This window comes from Trachinotus anak, unplaced genomic scaffold, assembly GCF_046630095.1.
Source record: "Trachinotus anak isolate AG129_WGS33_773 ecotype Australia unplaced genomic scaffold, CSIRO_AGI_Tana_v1 ptg000016l, whole genome shotgun sequence".
Taxonomy (NCBI): domain Eukaryota; kingdom Metazoa; phylum Chordata; class Actinopteri; order Carangiformes; family Carangidae; genus Trachinotus; species Trachinotus anak.
The window spans coordinates 18,924,270-18,941,339 of record NW_027273867.1 but is presented as its reverse complement, the minus strand read 5'-3'; the positions used below and the strand labels follow the sequence as shown (position 1 = coordinate 18,941,339).

Here is a 17,070-nt window from a genome sequence, read left to right as displayed (position 1 = left end):
CTCATACATCATATTTTCTATTTTCCCCTTCATTCATCACCAGTTCTGCTACATTGTCTCCTGTCACTGGCTAAAAAATACGGCAAGCTCCAAAAGGTGGAGTTGATTGAAGGCGAGGCCATCATCCAGATTTCTGGTATGCTTGCTACCTGCAATCAGTGGTGTTCACCACTACCAGGGGCTGCACAGTGCATGCAGGCTATCCCTTAGGGTACTCCTTCAACATGTATCGCACCCACAGTGAGGCTGAGCTGCGTTTCGTCAGTGGCCAGTTCTGTAATGCCATCACCTCCATTGGAGCACACTGGGCTGTGGTTGATCCAGCTGTGAACAGCACTGCTGGGCACTGAGGAGGAGAACAAACTGGAGTTCGTTGCCAACATTTTGCCATTAATGAGAAACATAAAAATATGGTTGAATCACAGAAACTCCAGTGTATACTCTGTAGTAGTATTTCAATAAATCTCTGAAATGATAATGTACAACCATACACATAATTTTCATTCCTGATATGGTCTTGTGATTTTCCTTTTATCTTTTAGTGGTAACTTGTCATTTTAATTTATAATGAGCCATTATCACAGGCAGCCTGATGGTTAGGGTGCATACCACATGGATGCAGATGCTCTGAGCAGGTGAGTCCCATTTCCTGTCACTCTCCACTGTACTATAAATAAAGGCTTACAAATCCCCCTGACCCCCACCCACCCCACCAAAAAAAAAAAAAGTGTCATTATCTCATGTCCTTATTAGGCCAGTAAACGGTAATTAACTGAAACTGACTGACAACATGAAACATGCAAACTATTAAATAAAGAAATGATGTACAGGATTGTAATGCATTTTCTTACAGTAACATATAAAGAACTAAAAGTGACATTTTCCTAAAAGTGACTTTGGTTTGTATAAATTTGTGGGCTCTGAGCTGGAGTTAAAAGCCTCATAATAAAGTGAATGAGGGTAATACATTAGCCATCTGTTCACATTTGTTAGCTCATTTCTGTATTAAAGCATTTGGGAACCATTCATTCACTATATGAATGTATTTGCTTCAGTGGAGATGCAATACAAGATGTGTGTACTGGCTATACATGCAGCCATGGCTTACTCAATAGCAACACTATACCATTATTAAGGTGATGGTATTTTGTGTGAGACAGTTATTACCCTCCATTTTTGCCTGGCTTCTATTTGAAACATTCCTTCACTTCTAATTCTCTATAATTAGTCATACACATATTTAAGTATAATGCCTCATTTTGATCCACTCCCATTTGCCCCATTAAAGTTACTGCATTAAGTTAATACAAACTGACCACCTCCTTTAACTATTTCAAATTAAAAGCCCTGTAGCCCCGTGAAAGCCCTGCTGTCTGATTTTTTGACTGGCCCACCAGGATTTCTCCCAGTGCTCCTGATGGCCACTCCGACTATGGAACTAATGCAACCAACAATAAAATTTATTTTCACTGTGAGCACTCATGCTGCACAATAGCCTATTTATTTTTATGTTGACAGCATGTTGTACTGATATTTTTAAAGATTGTTTTCCATTAAATTGAAGTTTACAAAGTGTTTTGTTATTTATTATTGCATCCCCAATGTGTCCATGCTCAGAAAGGACAAGGCATGTGATCGGATTGGGAAACAAGTTCTCCTCTGGTCTTAGAAATCATGCCCAGATTGCAGATTTCTTGTTCCTGACACTTGAATGTGTCACACAGTTAAAAAATAACCCTCCATCTAAAAATGTTTTTACTGGGTAATTTTCCAGAATTTTTTTCTTACTCCTGCGACCCAGTTTTTGTGAATATACTTTTATACTTGGAAGATTTAATTTAGAAATGAAAACGTATCATAGTTACAAATTCCATATAATACATTATGTGTAGTAGCACACTTTTTAAAAAAAAATCTCATATTTTCTTTTCACCCAGGAAGAATATTGTTATACACTATAAGTATAATATATATATATATATATATATATATATATATATATATAAAATTATTATTATTTAATACAAAGAAGAAAACAAATGTCAACACGTTTAAGGCAATATATCTCACAGTATTTATTTTTTCAGAGAATGACAAGAGAGGAACCATAGTTACTGAAGATGAAAACTCCACACACTGCCAGTCATCACTATAAAACTTTTTTTTTTTTTGTAGGGCACACATCCTGTTACGATAAGGCTAAAAGCTTTAGTTAGCGCATGGTCACATTCCCTCTCTTATCATGATCATACCATAGTTTTTCTAATCATCTAACCACGCTGTGATGATTACGGTGACACAACGGGGAAGCATCATGTTTATTCCTGTATTTCTTTTAGATACATGTCAACCAGGAAATGCATTTGCATGTGGGGAAGACCAATAAACATGGTCAGGAATGCATCATGATGCTATAAAAACAATGGCTTCAGCACAGGTAAACACAGAACTCTGAGAAGAGGTGAAGCTGCACACAGATGTAAGCCCTGACAACATTACAGCACAAACTTGATCTGTAAGTATGTGCTTATTTTGACCCTCTCCTTTTTTTTTTTTTTTTTTTTTTTTTTTGCCATCATTTAATGGATAATTTGTTTATTGACAATGTGTCAACTCTAAATTTTGGAAAAATAATTTGCCAAAACAAAGATCCTGATGGTATTACTAAATGCTACAATTACATATTTTATTTCATCATCAACAGGTGTCTCTTGATCATCTTGCAAGGAATAAATAAGACAGGTAAAAATTATGATTATTTTAAGATCCACATAATAACTCAATGATTGCTGTGTAAAAAAAAATGTTTCCTGGGTAAATAATTCTGCCCCATTATCAATTTGTTTCACAGAATGCACTACGTAATCCTCTTCAGTCTGCTTACAGCCTCTGTTTTGGCTGGTGGTAAGTTTCATTACTCACATTAATCACAGTTTTATAGTCTGTCATCAAGTAATGTTCACATAAGAATTAGCATATATTTTTTCAATATTTCAGTTTTAGACACAGACTCGTGCAGATGTTCAGATATGTTTGCAAATACTTTGCTAAACAAACACTACACATAATAATTCATTGTAATTAGATTTAACTATACATTTTTGTACTAGACATCAAAATGAAACACAATCAAATAGAATAAAATAAATAAATAAAATGACAACTTCCTCTCAGGTCATGTTTGCATCTCTTTATCTTTGCAGTCCCACAACAGTACTACTCCTTCTCCCCAGCCGTGGGGTCAGGAAGTGGCTCCTCTTACAGTCTAACTGGAGAAGGCCGTATCACAGCCATCCGAGTCTGGGATTCCTACAACAGCTACATCTATGGGTGAATATCAAATATATTTAATCTGGTTTTGCAGTTTTCATTATACACATATTGGACAGATCTGGATAATGATTTAATTAATAAAGTAATGACTCACTGTTGCAAAGCATTTTTGTTGTGTGGCAAATGATATACTAAAGGACAAGGCTGGTGTTATTCTATAGTTTCCTTATTGACAAGAATCTCATTAAGAGGCCAAAATCAACGTGTGTATATCTCAAGACTTCCCTGTGTTCTCTGTCGCTCTCAGCCTCAAGCCCTTTTCTTCCCACTGAAACAAAAAACTTTAAAACTATGTCACAAATATATGGCTTCAATTTTAGCTGACCACTGTAATTTTTAGTAAAGATTACTGAAACAACAATAAATCGTGGATTTGTTGGGGACTATTGTCAATTGTGGATTTATATGGGATAATGAGCATTAAAGGCAGAAAGGGGATTGACTTAAAAGATATTTGTACAGTAATGTTGATATGCTATAAAGTACCTGCAGATTTTTGTTAACAAGGGTAAGTAGTAGTAGTAGAATTAAAGTAGTAAAAATAAATAGTAAGAATAAATTACTTCCCCATTGTGATACATTTGTCTATTGGTCTTTCCTCAGCTTCCAGTTTCAGTATGGCTCAATCTGGTCTCCTATTGCTGGCTACCGTAGAGGAAATGTCCAGCATATGGAATTGTTTGATGACGAAGCCATCATCCAGATTTCTGGGAAGTATGCTCACTACCTGCAGTCAGTGGTGTTCACCACTACCAGGGGCCGCACGCTGCGTGCAGGCCAGCCTGCAGGCCACTCCTTCAACATGTATCCCACCCACAGTGAGGCTGAGCTGCGCTTCATAAGTGGCCGAGTCCATGGAGCCATCACCTCCATCGGAGCGCATTGGGGTATTGCATATCCAGCTATGAACAGCACTGCTGAGCGCTGAGGAGGAGAGCAGGAGTTAGGAGATAGTCGCCAATATTTGGCCATTAATGTGAAAAAAAGTTCCCAAAATGTCTAGACATAAAAATCTGATTGACTCACAAATACACCAATGTATGCTCTGTAGTAGTACTCCCATAAATCTCTGAAATGATGAAGACATGTCATACACATAATTGATAATTCATGATATTGTCTCTTGTTTTTTCTTTGTCCTTCTGTTGGTTAATAGTCATTTTTATTATAATGTGTCTTTATCTCATGTCCTTATCAGGCCAGTAAACTGTAATTAACATTTTCAATATGACAAATATACAAACCATTAAATAATGTAAAATTAAATTACCCCCATTTGTTGATTTATTGTGTGTTAGTAAAAGAGGAATGTCTGGAGGAATAATGTACAGGATGGTACATTATTAGTATTTTCATACAGTAATGTTTAAATAGTGGGCTCTGAACTGGAGTTAGTTATAATATCTAAGTTTTCCACATTCAAATGTCTACAAATGACTAGACCTATATTATATATATTTTGAGTTATGTACTTACATTATCCCAAATGTTTCTATCAATTCCCAAACTAGAGAAATAGTGATTTTAATCATGGTAATGCTCCACCTGCAAATATGTCATATCCTCTTTACGCGTGCATCAGCATCGCAGTTCCCCGGACTGTTTTTTGATAAAGATCTTAAAAAGTGTAGTGCAGTGACTTGCCAGAAGCTCAAAATTGACTTTTATCCTATTTTAAGCCACATTTTAAGATACACTTTGGTTGTTTTCAACTAGATATTTTAACCGGATGAAGGATTTTAGTCATCAGACCTCTAGATTTTAAATCAGAGAAACCAGCCAGGCAAATGTTCGGCAGCTCAGGTCCCATCCACTCATGGATGTCCATGCGTCAACTCTAAGATGCTCTGTGTCCGCCGAAGAGTGTCAGCTAGTCACTGACTTCTAAAGTGAAACTGCTTTAGTCATTGTTTCTTTTAGCCCCCTGGTCCATTTGTCATGGAGAGGAGGACACCTCTGCTGATTTGCTGCCAGTAAAAACCAGTAAAGAATGACAGAGAGAAGGGGAGTGACATGCAGTAAATAGTCCCGGCCGGGACTTGCCTGCTGGTGGAATAGCGGCTACATGGTGTGTTTGTACATCCTGAACATCTGGTTCATAAGTTATCAAAGTACAAAGGTAAAGAGTCTCAGTTTCCAGCCATTGTATCACTGAGAAGAGTTTGCGAATCATTGATTTCTATAGTGATGCTGTTTGATTTGTTTCTAAACAGCCTGGGCTAAGCCCTGTCATACAAAGAATGCAACACCCTCTCAAAGCACAGGCTACACTGCAGGAACATAACCATTAAATGTCAGGTGATGGTATTTTATGTGAGATAATTATTGTTGAGGGAATTTGTCAGTAAGTTTTTGTTGCTACAGCTCCCATTCTTGAGAGTTTATAGCAACATTATTTCTAAAAAAGTAGAAATAGAGTAATTTTCCTTAAAAAGGCTTTTGATTCCTGATCCTAATTCACTCTAGATTTTTAAAATTATAATTATTTTTCCTGTGCACATCCTGTTACGGTAAGGCCAAATGCTTTAGTTGACAGAGGCTCGCATCCCCTCTGTCATTACCTCATCATTAATAACTCATCATACCACATTTTTTCTGATCACTCAAACACACTGCGATGTTTACTGTAAAGCAATGTTTCCTTGAATCCATGTCAACCAGGAAGTGGATCTGCATTTTTAAACCATTAAAGCCATGCTAAGGAATGCATCACAGTGGTATATATATAGCAGTTTCTGCACAGGTAAACACAGAACACTGAGAGGAGGTGAAGCTGCACACACAGATGTTGAAGCCCTGACTTCATTACAGCACATTTCGAAACTTGATTTGTAAGTATGTGCTTATTTTGATCCTCTGCTGCTGCTGCTGAGATAGATAGATAGATAGATAGATAGATAGATAGATAGATAGATAGATAGATAGATAGATAGATAGATAGATAGATAGATAGATAGAATACTTTATACATCCTTGGGAGAAATTCGATATTGCTATCACTTAATAGGCTATTTGTTGGTTGTCAAATATAATATAATATGAAAAGAGAACTTGCAAAACAAAATATCTGATGGTACAAAGACTGAATGTTACAATTGTCATTTTTTATTTCATTATCAACAGGTATCTCTTGATCATCTTGCAAGGAATAAATTAGACAGGTAAAAATTATGATCATTTTAAGATCCACACTGTGTTCAATAATAACACAATAATTGTTGACTAAAAAAAAAGTTCCTGGTTAAATAATTCTGCCCATTTGTTTCATAGAATGCACTACCTTGTCCTCTTCACTCTGCTTGCAGCTTCTGCTCTGGCTGATGGTAAATTTTATTTATCAGTTGTGTGTTAAATGTGTTAAAGTTTAGCAGTCCTTTGATATGTATTGTGCACATAAAAAAGAAGCATCTGTTTTTTTATTAGTTTAGTGTAAGGCACATACTCTTTTGCAGATGCTCAGAAATTTTACTAAGCAACACTAAAAGACTAAAGAAATCATTGTAATTCAATTTAATTACATATTTTTGTACCAGACAAACAAAATGAAACACAATAAAATTAGATAAAATGAACTAAAAGACAGTTTCCTGTGTACTTATGTTGTCTTATGTCTTTGTGTTTGCAGTCCAACCTCAGTACTACTCCTTCTCCCCAGCCGTGGGGTCAGGAAGTGGCACCTCTTACAGTCTGACTGGAGAAGGCCGTATCACAGCTGTCCGAGTGTGGGAGGCCTACAACAACTACATCTATGGGTGAATAACAAATGATGTTACAACAATGGTTATGAAACAAAGATTTTTTTACACCATGAGACATGTACAGGTAAATCTAACAGGGTAGTAACTTAGAAAATTAGGATTTAAGAGTAATGTCGACAACTACAACTGTAGTTTTTTTGTTAACAAAGACCACATGAATGAATGAAACTAGTATGAATACATAATTTCCCCATTCCCCTATTTCTCTCCCTCAGCTTCCAGTTCCGCTACGGATTAATCTGGTCCTCTGTTGTTGGCTCCAAATCTGGCAATCCCCTGGAGATGGAGTTGTTTGACGACGAAGCCATCATCCAGATTTCTGGGAAGTATGCTCACTACGTGCAGTCAGTGGTGTTCACCACTACCAGGGGCCGCACGCTGCGTGCAGGCCAGCCCTCAGGCCACTCCTTCAACATGTATCCCACCCACAGTGAGGCTGAGCTGCGCTTCATAAGTGGCCGAGTCCATGGAGCCATCACCTCCATCGGAGCGCACTGGGGTGTTGTACATTCAGCTGTGAACAGCACTGCTGAGCACTGAGGAGGAGAGCAGGAGTTAGGAGATAGTCGCCAATATTTGGCCATTCATGGCCAAACAAAGTTATGGCACCACCATACATATAATTAATAATTTCAGATATTGCCTCTTGTTTTTCTTTGTGCTTCCATTAGTAAATTGTCATTTTTAGTCATAATGTGTCATCATATTATTTCCTTTTCAGTCCAGTGAACTGTATTAACCGTCATTAACATTTCCACTATGACAAACATACAAATCATTAAATAAAGAACAATTAAATGTTTTATCATTTCTTGTTGATTTATTATGTAAGTAAAAAGAGGAATGTCTGGAGGAATAATGTGCAGGACAGTAATGTATTTTCACACAGTAATGTATAAATAGTTGCTCCCTAATTTTGTTTGAAGATCTGTGTGGTCTGAGCTGCAGTTAAAAACCTCTTAATAAAGTGAGTGAAGCTTATAAATTAGCCAATTGTTCACATTTGTTAGTTCATTTCTTTATTAAAGCAGTCAGGGAACTTTTTTGGGAGATTTTCTTCTTTGAAGAAAAAATACAAAGTGTAAGTTGCGACTACTTGCAGCACATGCATTATTATCAAAAGTTTATAGGCCTTGGCTTACTCATACTTTTGCTGGCAATCATACAAAAACTGCGACACTCTCAAAGCACAGGCTGCACTGCAGGAACACAACCATTAAATGTCAGGGGATGGTATTTTGTGTGAGACAATTATTGTTCAGGCAGTTTTTTTTGTTGCTGTTACTGCACATTTTTCCTTGAGTTTTGGCTGTTAGCCTCAACACAAATAATAATAATGGTTTGGACCGGAGGGTTCCACATTGTTGCATTTAATATTGGCTATTAGTTCATTTCCAGTACTTCCCAAATGGTCTGACCCCAAAATATTTATGTATTTCCAGTCTTTTCGTAGAGGTTACATCATGACATAATATGACACAGCGTTAATTCAAATGTTTCCCAGAATATCCCTCTGTCCAAAATTCCTGTTCCTGAATAAAAACGCTTGTGCCCATGTGTCACACAGTTAATAAAACCTACATCTAAAAAAGTTCCTACGGAGTAATTCTTTGAGGCATTTTTTTCCCCTTATCCCTCTGTGACCCAGTTCTTGTAAATATACTTAGATACTGATCCAGCACCTACCAGCTCACATGGGTTCTGAGGATGAGAAGAATCTGGCAATTCCTCCAAAACCACTGAAAATATATTCTGAAAATCAGTACAGTTGAGAAGACCATTTTAAACCACACATTTCAGCAACCACACAAAGTTACCTGAGTGCATTCTGCTGTTATCAGCTGACCTTATTCTTGCCTTCATGATTTTTGAGCCTTTTAAAAGAACAGTCAACAGAGGAAAATACCTTCACAAATATAAACCTCATGTCAGTGTGTCTTTCTTGTGTAACTAGCTCCTTTACATATTGTGAATATATACATACATATATAAGTATTTAATAAAATGTAACTTTTGCTCATCAAAACATCATCAAACACAACTTAAAATTACTCCTGGTATTTCTCAGAGGCATTAACTGCCAATGTCTGCACTACTTAAAATAATAGTGTGACATTTTGGAAAATATGCTTATGTGATTTTTTTTTCGTTGTTGTTGTTGTTTTTGTTTTTTTGCTAGTGGTTAAATGAGATGATTAATACCTCATACCTGTCCATTAAATAGGAAGCTGGCATCAGGAGAAGATTAGCTTAGCTTTGCATTAAAGCTGGAAATAAAAAGCCTGTCAACAAGTTGGGGTTTTATGGGGAGTTATTTGCAGCTGTTCAATATCCATTATAAGTATTTCTTGGCATGTTTCCATTACTTCAAGTGTTAGATTTCACACTGCATCCATTCTTTATGATAAGCTAAGCTTACTGTGTCAGGGCCCTAACCCTTAACCTAACTTAGACCCTGGTGATTCTCTTATTGTGTTTTTGCCATAAAGACTGCCAACTGTAACTAATTTACAAGAGTGTATTTCAGAGAAACCCCTCAGACATACTGATCATACCTTAAAACAAAAGAAGAAATCAGGAAGGAGTCAGAAAAACGATCCAACATACTGACAGCCACACCTGTGTGCGTGCATGTTACTGTTCGCACCACACGCATGAAATGTGCTGAAAAAGACCGACAAACTTCCTCATACTGTCACATAAATTGTCCCCTCATCATGCTAATGACGTCACTCAGACTGGGACAGATAACAGGGTTCAGTATAAGACTTGGTTATCTGTATCTGTAATTCCTCCTGCAATACCTGTAACACCTGTCTCACCGTTGGCTCATGCTGTCTCAAGGTACAGTTCCAGTACACAAAGACAGATATCACACAAGGAAGAAAAAAATGCTGCACGCTCAATTAACACATTGAATAAGTAACAACATGCTGCACAGTCTATTGTATTCTTTCTTCAGACAGTAGGGTGTGTCATGCTGAAATTGTTCTATTTAATTTGTGCATCAAAGAGGATTTACAAGGCTTTACTGTAGCTGTCACTTAACAGATCTGATAATTATGGTGTGCACATTTAGACACAGTCACTATAAAAATTTCACTGCTTTCACAAGCTGAGTGCAAAAAAGAATGAGCATCTAAAAAGCTGAATCTACAGATGTCGAGGACAATTCAGATGCACAAAGAAATGATTAATGTCACGGAACACCACAGTGTTGTGCATGGTCCCTGCAAAACAGGATAGAAGAATAAACAATACCTTAAACTCACAGCCTATACTGTGTATGTGGTATAGGTGGTATAAGTTCTTACTATGATAAGTTTTCCTGAGGTCACCTGATGGTGGTTTTCTAACTGATGATGATGATTATGATGATGGAGCTGGTGAAGGTGCTTATAGTCTGTCGCTGGTTCTGTATGCATTTGAGGTACACTGCGTTTTTTGGGAAATATACTTATTTGCTTTCTTTTCTCCAAGCATTAGTTGAGAGGATGAATATCACTCCGATGGCCTCTCTGTCTGTACATTATGAAGCTGGAGCGAAACAGCTACCCTCACCCTGTCTGAAGCGAGCAAAATCCACTAAACAGCACCTCTAAAACTCCCCACTACATGTGCTCTATCTGGTTTGTTTAATCCATACGAAAAACAAAGCATAAAAACAAAAAATGGTGTTTTTACAGGGGGTTATGTGCTGGCAGGTTGTGATAACTCCCTGTACTCTTTTCATTAGCATGAGGTTGCCATGCAACCAGCAGAGCCCCCAGGAAAGTCAGTAAGCCTATTCAAGAAGTAGCTAAGATTAAGCTGACATATCTACTGCACAGATACAAGAGTGGTGACAATTTTCTCATCAAACTTTCATCAAGAAAGCAAATGAGTGTATTTTACCTGAATGCCCAACTATTCCTTCTATGTAGTCATGTGAGGGTGCTCGTAGGGAAGAAATTGAAATTGTAAATTGAAAACTTTTTTATTTTCTCATGAACATGGCCATTGTCTTGTCATTTATTTATCACATTCCTCTGCAGCCTATACTTGCCGCTGTAGGCTATGTATTTAATCGTTAGCACTTTGAGGAATGCGCCCACGCCTTGCATTACCTGTAGGAATATTTGTGGGCTTTATTGTGGTAATTTTCCACTGCAGCATGTAAATGCAGAAACATAAACAGTGAGATTTAAGAAAAAGGGGTTCATCTTCCAAACTGCCTCCGAGCCTACACTTCCCAGGATCCTTTGAGGCGCGGCAGCAGCTGTGCGCTCCTGCCTGCCCGCAGCAAAGTGATGATAACACGCCAAACAAGGCACAATGAGAGAGCGTTGAGTTTTACATTTCGCCTGCTCCCTTTGCGAGTGATGCCCAAATCTGTGGAGCAGCACAATGGCTGTTGAAGGTAAGACGCTTCACCCTGTGCTGCCCACGGTGGCATTTCCGTTTTCTTTGTTTCGCTTTGGTAGAAAGATGCAAGGCAGCCCCCGATAGTTTCAGTGACCGTGATGACTGGAGCTGTGCGGTGATCCCGGCTCAACCCAGACACGAGTCGGGTCAACTGTGAAAGCGTGTGACCGGGGGATGTTGCAGCTGCATTACGTGCACTGTCCTGGTCCCCCCCCCCCCCCCTCCTGTCATCCCACTGTACATGTGAAATGGTAACCCGCTGGTATTCTCTGCGCTGGTTCATGGTCACAAACCATAAAGAGTCGTGAAATTACGCGCAGCCTCTTTCTCTATCTATATTGTCACTGTGTGTGTGTGTGTGTGTGTGTGTGTGTGTGTGTGTGTGTGTGTGTGTGTGTGTGTGCGCGCGTGCGTGCGTGCGTGTGTGCGCGCGTGCCTGGTCGTGAGCTCTGCGACTGGAGACAACACTGGTTAACAGGTCTGCGACCGAGGAGCGTCCGGTTCTTTTTGCGTAACCATCCCCGCTGTGCCCTGCTACCGTGTGTCCCCTGGAGGATACAGGAGCCGCGCAGCGCTGAGATTCGTGATCAGGGGACTGAATCCCTTTTGAGAGATTACTGTTGTCTTCTGGTCTCTGCTCTGTGTTGTGATGCAACAGAGCGCCGTGTGTGCGCTCATCCTGTTCCACAAGACCAGTCTGGTCGAGACTGCTCATCTGGCAGCAGGTGGAGTGACATGTGGACCGGGGAAGAAGTCAGCCGCTCCTCCCCGTGATCGGCACTGAACTGTTAGTCAAGGTGCTCGCTTCGGACGTTAGAGGCGAGAAAAAGTGACAAGGGACAAGTCGGTGACACGGGATGCTCGGCCAATCTCCTCACCTTATCGGGGGCATCTTGTGGATCCAGAATCCAATGAGAGGTATGTTGGAAGGAGGGGGAAGAACAGTAGGAGGGGGGGGCACATGCATGCAGTGCTGGCTGTCTCCCCCAAAGGCTTTTCCAGTCCGTTTTGTTTTTTCCCCCCTGTGTGTTTGCCCATGCAGGTGTGATTGGTATGAGGCTGTGGCACTCCTACATTCCTAACCCGGATCAGGTTATTCATCTCTGACAGCCATTACAGCTCATTTTATGCAAACACCACTGTCCGCACGTTGTGCTGCTTGACCTGGACCTGCCTCTCCTGTTCCTCCTCTGAGATGCATAGAAGTGGGCTTGTGTGTCTGTGTGTGGATGTTGTGTTTGCCAGTCAAATATTTACACGCACCGACATTTAATAGGAAAGATGAATCTGCATGCAGAGCATTATTGTTGTTCTGCAGCATGCTTCTCATATTTTCCCATGTTGAGGACCTAAAATAGACACGCGTGAAGCCGCAAACGGCATTTTTCCAGAGATGCCCTCCCCTGATGTGTTTTGCTGTTTATAAGCTGAGGTTTTAAATCCTTGATCACAGCAGTTTTATTTCTCTGATCAAATAAATCTTTTACTCGTGGAGCACCTGAAAGCCCCTCAAGCTGACCCTGGAGCTGTCCACATCCCACTTTGGAAACAGCTGCTTGACTTGTGCCTTTGAATATAATGAAATGTCTTGCAAGTTGCACCTATCTCGCTCTGATGTTGTAGCTTCTTTATGGTGCTGACAGCTGACCCACAGGTGTAAAGAAATGACCACATGTTTCAAAGCTTGAAATGTGTCTTAAATGATTTAAAGTGAGAACAGCAGCAGCTATAACTCTGCCGACCCTCCAGCATATCCTCTCGTAGAGTTTCATTCATGCATCTCTTGAGATTCATCTTCCAAAGCGAAGCTGTCTGCAGATGCACACTTTGTTCCAGAGCTGAATACTTTATCTGTTACCCAGTTTTATCCGTCTCTTCCTGCCTCTCTCGTCCGATTTTATCCAGGCTAACTTCAATGGATAAAAACAGTGTGGAAGAATTTGAACAGTATCTCTTTTATTTTAATTGAAATTGTCAGGGGGAAACATACTTTATCCTCTCTATAACCATGAAATTCCAAAGTTATGCTACCACTTTATCAATGTCATCTAACCATTTCAGAGCTTACAGAATGATCACCTCTCACAGCTGTTACTGTAAGATGCCAGACACAGTGTAAGGGACTTAAACCATCTTAGAGGAGGAATCTCAGAGAGCAGAAAATGATGTGTCTTTTTGTCATTGCTGCATAAATGCAAACGCAAAGTGTGAAACACGGCGTCAATACAGTTTGTGACTTGAGCGGCTCGAGCATCTATAGGGCAACTCGGTGAACTCAGTCGTGATTCACTGACTTGTGTCACTGAGAGAGATGAATTATGAGTCACGTCCTTGTCCACTGAGGCTGCAATAACCAATACGTTTGCCAGAATGAGGGGAAAAAAAACTTTAAACAAAAAAAAAAGGCTGCACCTCTAAACACACAAGGTCAGATTTTGCTAGCACGGCTAAAACATCCTATACAGCCCTGTAATACAGTGTGGCTTAAATATAATACTTTGAAATACTTTCTCCTTGCAGAAAGTGATGATAATGCCTCAGTGAGAACAGTAGAATTAACCCACTTGTACTGTACTTAAGCATTTCCTTTTTCTGCTGCTTTATGCTTTCACTTTAATACAATTAAGAGGGAAATATTATATTATTTACTCCTCTGTACTCTCCTTTTCTTTGACAGCTCTAGTTTCTGGTTGCTTGTCAGAAAAAACAAACATATATGAGCACCTTTTAAAAAATGCGCTGTCCAGTCTGGGCTCCCTGTCACGTTTCAGATATATAAGAAGAGATATCCTTCCTTCCCCATCAATCATCTCACAACCTCCCAGATTTATCTTGTGACCCTTTGTGAGGGGGCCCGACCCCCTGGTTAGGAACCACTGGGTTACATCACCTAACTGTAGCTCATCTCCACCAGCTACAACGTCACAATACTCACACAATGATGATTAACAATCTAATAATGTACATTTTGATAATATGTCACTGACAGAGGCCATTCTTATGCAGAATGAGTACTTTTACTTTTAATACTTGAAGTATATTTTGCCATGTATTTTTACTGAAGTAGGATTTTAAATGAAAATATTACTTATAATGGAGTATTATTACTTTATTTTATACATAAGTAAAGGATCTTAATCAGTGACTATGTGGACAATCGAATAATCTTTTATGTCAAGCATGAGAAACAATGTCATCCTTTGTTTTATTTCTGTTCTCTTCCTTCTAAGATGATACTTCCTTACTGGAGACAAAGCTGCAGCCGGACACTCCAGCAAGACACTGATCTCCATTTCTAAATTTGCTACAGTTAGCTAAAAAGTTCTGTGATCTAATTGGAAGTGTTCCCTGTGGAAAAAGCGAAGCTGTCCCTGCAGATGGGCAAAGCTCGCCGCAGCACCATCTCTTTTAATTACAGAAAGGTGTGACGTTTGAGAGAAATCACAACTCTGCAGTGTCACTGTTTTTCTGTTCCAGTGCTCCACCAACCCCTATAAGAGCGAATATAGGTCAGCTGCTAAATATTTTATAACACATGAGAAGACAATAAGCTCTTTGAAAACCCAGTACTTTGGAGAGCGTCTCCCACCCAATATGAGCTTTATTTTAGAAGACATTGTTACTTACTAAGTTTTATCTGTTCGTCAAATTGAGTCTCTCAAAAAAAAAAAAACTGCACAAATTTCTGCAGTACTCTCTACTGGAGATACTTATAACTGGCAAAGACTCTGAAGCGAGGTTTAATCAGGGGCTGTAATGGTGTGAAAATTTACAATAGCTGCTTTTAGTTCAAATTCTACAACATAATCTGTTTAAGCAGCATTCCTCCCCTGTGGAAGAGGTTGTTGTATTTGTGTGTCGGACATTTGTGTGGCTTTCCCTGATGCAACTGTTCTACCTGTTAGAGATGTACGACAAGAGACAGGAGTCTTGAGGATAGTTACATCATGAGCATGTTGGACAGGGACACTGATACCCTCTTTGAGACGCATCACATCATCAGAGTTAGTGAAGTTGTGCGCCTTCAATAGAAGCCCCTACACATTCATGTGCATGGACATGAGTTGTTCACATGCGGTCGCAAAAACACAACTTATCGCAGATACTAATACAGATTCACTTTTGATTGTACTGATTAGACACTGCAGTCACACTTCATCAGTGACAAAGGCTCCTGATGACGAAGACTTAGATCATTCTGCCGCGAGTCCTCAGCACGGCTGGGGACATCGTTGTCACAACCACTGTTGCCTCATAACAGCGGATATGGACAAAGCCATGGCTTGATGACTGATGATATATTTAGCCCTTACCATATTGACCAAGGGTTGTATCATGCAGGAAAAGCACTGGTTTGTGTGTGTTTATTGTTGTTCCAAAATTCTCACTTGAAGCCGTAGTGAAAAGCTGGCAATCACAGAGAGAGGGGAGATACAGTATTGTATAAATATGGGGGTGACTGCAAACATTTTCTCTAATGGAAATTATTCATGGTGTTGCACATGGGATAAGTGGTGTAAGGAACGAAAGGAGAACTTGAGAGAGAATTTCAAACCCTTTATCACCTCCACACAGCTGGCCCATCACTGTGTGAAGTGGATGTCAATGCCAGATTGTCGGTTTTGGTAAATTACAGGAATTGTCGGAGATGCAGACCTCTAATCCGATGCTAGAAATGTGTGGAGAGAGGTGTTTCAGCAACTATTCGATAATCTGACAACAGCTGTGATGAAGACCAACATTAGCTATGTTTGAAAAATGCAGCCTCCTCATTGTTTTCAATGAGAGTACCACATTGGCAACGCAGGGGTAACACTTGTTCGTGTGTCATTTTTATGTCAGCGCAGGCAGGCTATGGAGACGCCTACATGACCAGCGTGAACAGCTGTGGTTTGAATACAGGCACAAAAAAACATGTGACAGAAGCATGTACTGAGTGTACATACACATACACTTAGAAAAGAGCCCAGAACTGGACCTCCTGTCCAGCCACAGCAGTGTTTACCCCTTTGGCTGAAGTTGTTCATTCACTCTTCACTTTCTTCCCTCTGTGCATCAAGCCTCCTTGATATGTCCTGCCCTGCCCTGTCTGCCTGTGCATCCATTCAGAAAACTCATTTCACATCCATCCCCGGAATCCAGCCCAGGAATAGAATTAGTAGAATAAACATGTTTATTTCAGTCGGTGGAGTAGGATTACATCTTTGTCAAGTTAATTAGGAGTTGTTGCGGTGAAGGAGCATCTTCCCAACCTTACTCAGCAGGAATGGGATCGAGGTGACAGAAGATGTTGCAAATGTCACAGGAGAGCGGTGTTGTGTAATCATCCCTTGGGTTGGACCTACAGCCATCTTTGATGTACCATACTGAAGTGCTGCTTACTGGAATTTAGAATGAGAGCTAAGCAGAAAATAAAAATAGAAGTAGTGGGCACAGACTTGTCCTCTAGCTATGTCCACATTCACCTATGGGACACACCCCTCCGCATCAACGGACTTGCAGAGACTCTCTTGCAGGATTGATATACAGTAAACTGCAAGGACCTGGATGAATCTGTTGAACAAATGGCAGGGGT

The 17,070-nt window shown here is 39.7% G+C and overlaps 3 protein-coding genes across 8 annotated transcripts in view; all 3 read left to right on the top strand.

Annotated features, from left to right (window-relative positions):
* The first annotated feature begins 2,302 nt into the window (after window positions 1–2,302).
* On the top strand, window positions 2,303–4,602 carry LOC139634382 (zymogen granule membrane protein 16-like). Its single transcript, XM_071500799.1, has 5 exons — window positions 2,303–2,515; window positions 2,705–2,742; window positions 2,852–2,904; window positions 3,204–3,330; window positions 3,937–4,602. The coding sequence occupies exons 3-5, from the start codon at window positions 2,853–2,855 to the stop codon at window positions 4,259–4,261; spliced, it is 504 nt and encodes a 167-aa protein (XP_071356900.1). The 5' UTR covers window positions 2,303–2,515; window positions 2,705–2,742; window position 2,852; the 3' UTR covers window positions 4,262–4,602.
* A 1,437-nt stretch (window positions 4,603–6,039) lies between these two features.
* Window positions 6,040–7,894, top strand: LOC139634562 (zymogen granule membrane protein 16-like). The gene is made up of 5 exons (XM_071501092.1): window positions 6,040–6,164; window positions 6,457–6,494; window positions 6,604–6,656; window positions 6,959–7,085; window positions 7,307–7,894. Exons 3-5 carry the CDS (start codon window positions 6,605–6,607, stop codon window positions 7,629–7,631), a joined length of 504 nt encoding a protein of 167 aa, XP_071357193.1. The 5' UTR covers window positions 6,040–6,164; window positions 6,457–6,494; window position 6,604; the 3' UTR covers window positions 7,632–7,894.
* A 3,418-nt stretch (window positions 7,895–11,312) lies between these two features.
* samd12 (sterile alpha motif domain containing 12) overlaps window positions 11,313–17,070 on the top strand; it is a 121,005-nt gene continuing 115,247 nt past the window's right edge. For 2 of the 6 annotated variants that reach the window (XM_071500530.1, XM_071500529.1), the window contains exon 1: window positions 11,960–12,413. In XM_071500530.1, coding sequence (XP_071356631.1) covers window positions 12,353–12,413 — 61 coding nt within the window. In that variant the 5' untranslated portion in view covers window positions 11,960–12,352. Of the gene's footprint in view, window positions 11,491–11,959; window positions 12,414–17,070 lie in introns of those variants that run through there. The other 4 variants (XR_011693922.1, XM_071500532.1, XM_071500531.1 and 1 more) reach the window with 3 other exon arrangements.

Coding starts and splice junctions, on each gene's coding strand:
- LOC139634562 (XM_071501092.1), top strand. CDS start 6,605: ATGCACTACCTTGTCCTCTTCACTCTGCTTGCAGCTTCTGCTCTGGCT. Junction 6,657..6,958: donor AGCTTCTGCTCTGGCTGATG/GTAAATTTTATT, acceptor TTGTGTTTGCAG/TCCAACCTCAGTACTACTCC. Junction 7,086..7,306: donor TACAACAACTACATCTATGG/GTGAATAACAAA, acceptor TCTCTCCCTCAG/CTTCCAGTTCCGCTACGGAT.
- LOC139634382 (XM_071500799.1), top strand. CDS start 2,853: ATGCACTACGTAATCCTCTTCAGTCTGCTTACAGCCTCTGTTTTGGCT. Junction 2,905..3,203: donor AGCCTCTGTTTTGGCTGGTG/GTAAGTTTCATT, acceptor TTATCTTTGCAG/TCCCACAACAGTACTACTCC. Junction 3,331..3,936: donor TACAACAGCTACATCTATGG/GTGAATATCAAA, acceptor GTCTTTCCTCAG/CTTCCAGTTTCAGTATGGCT.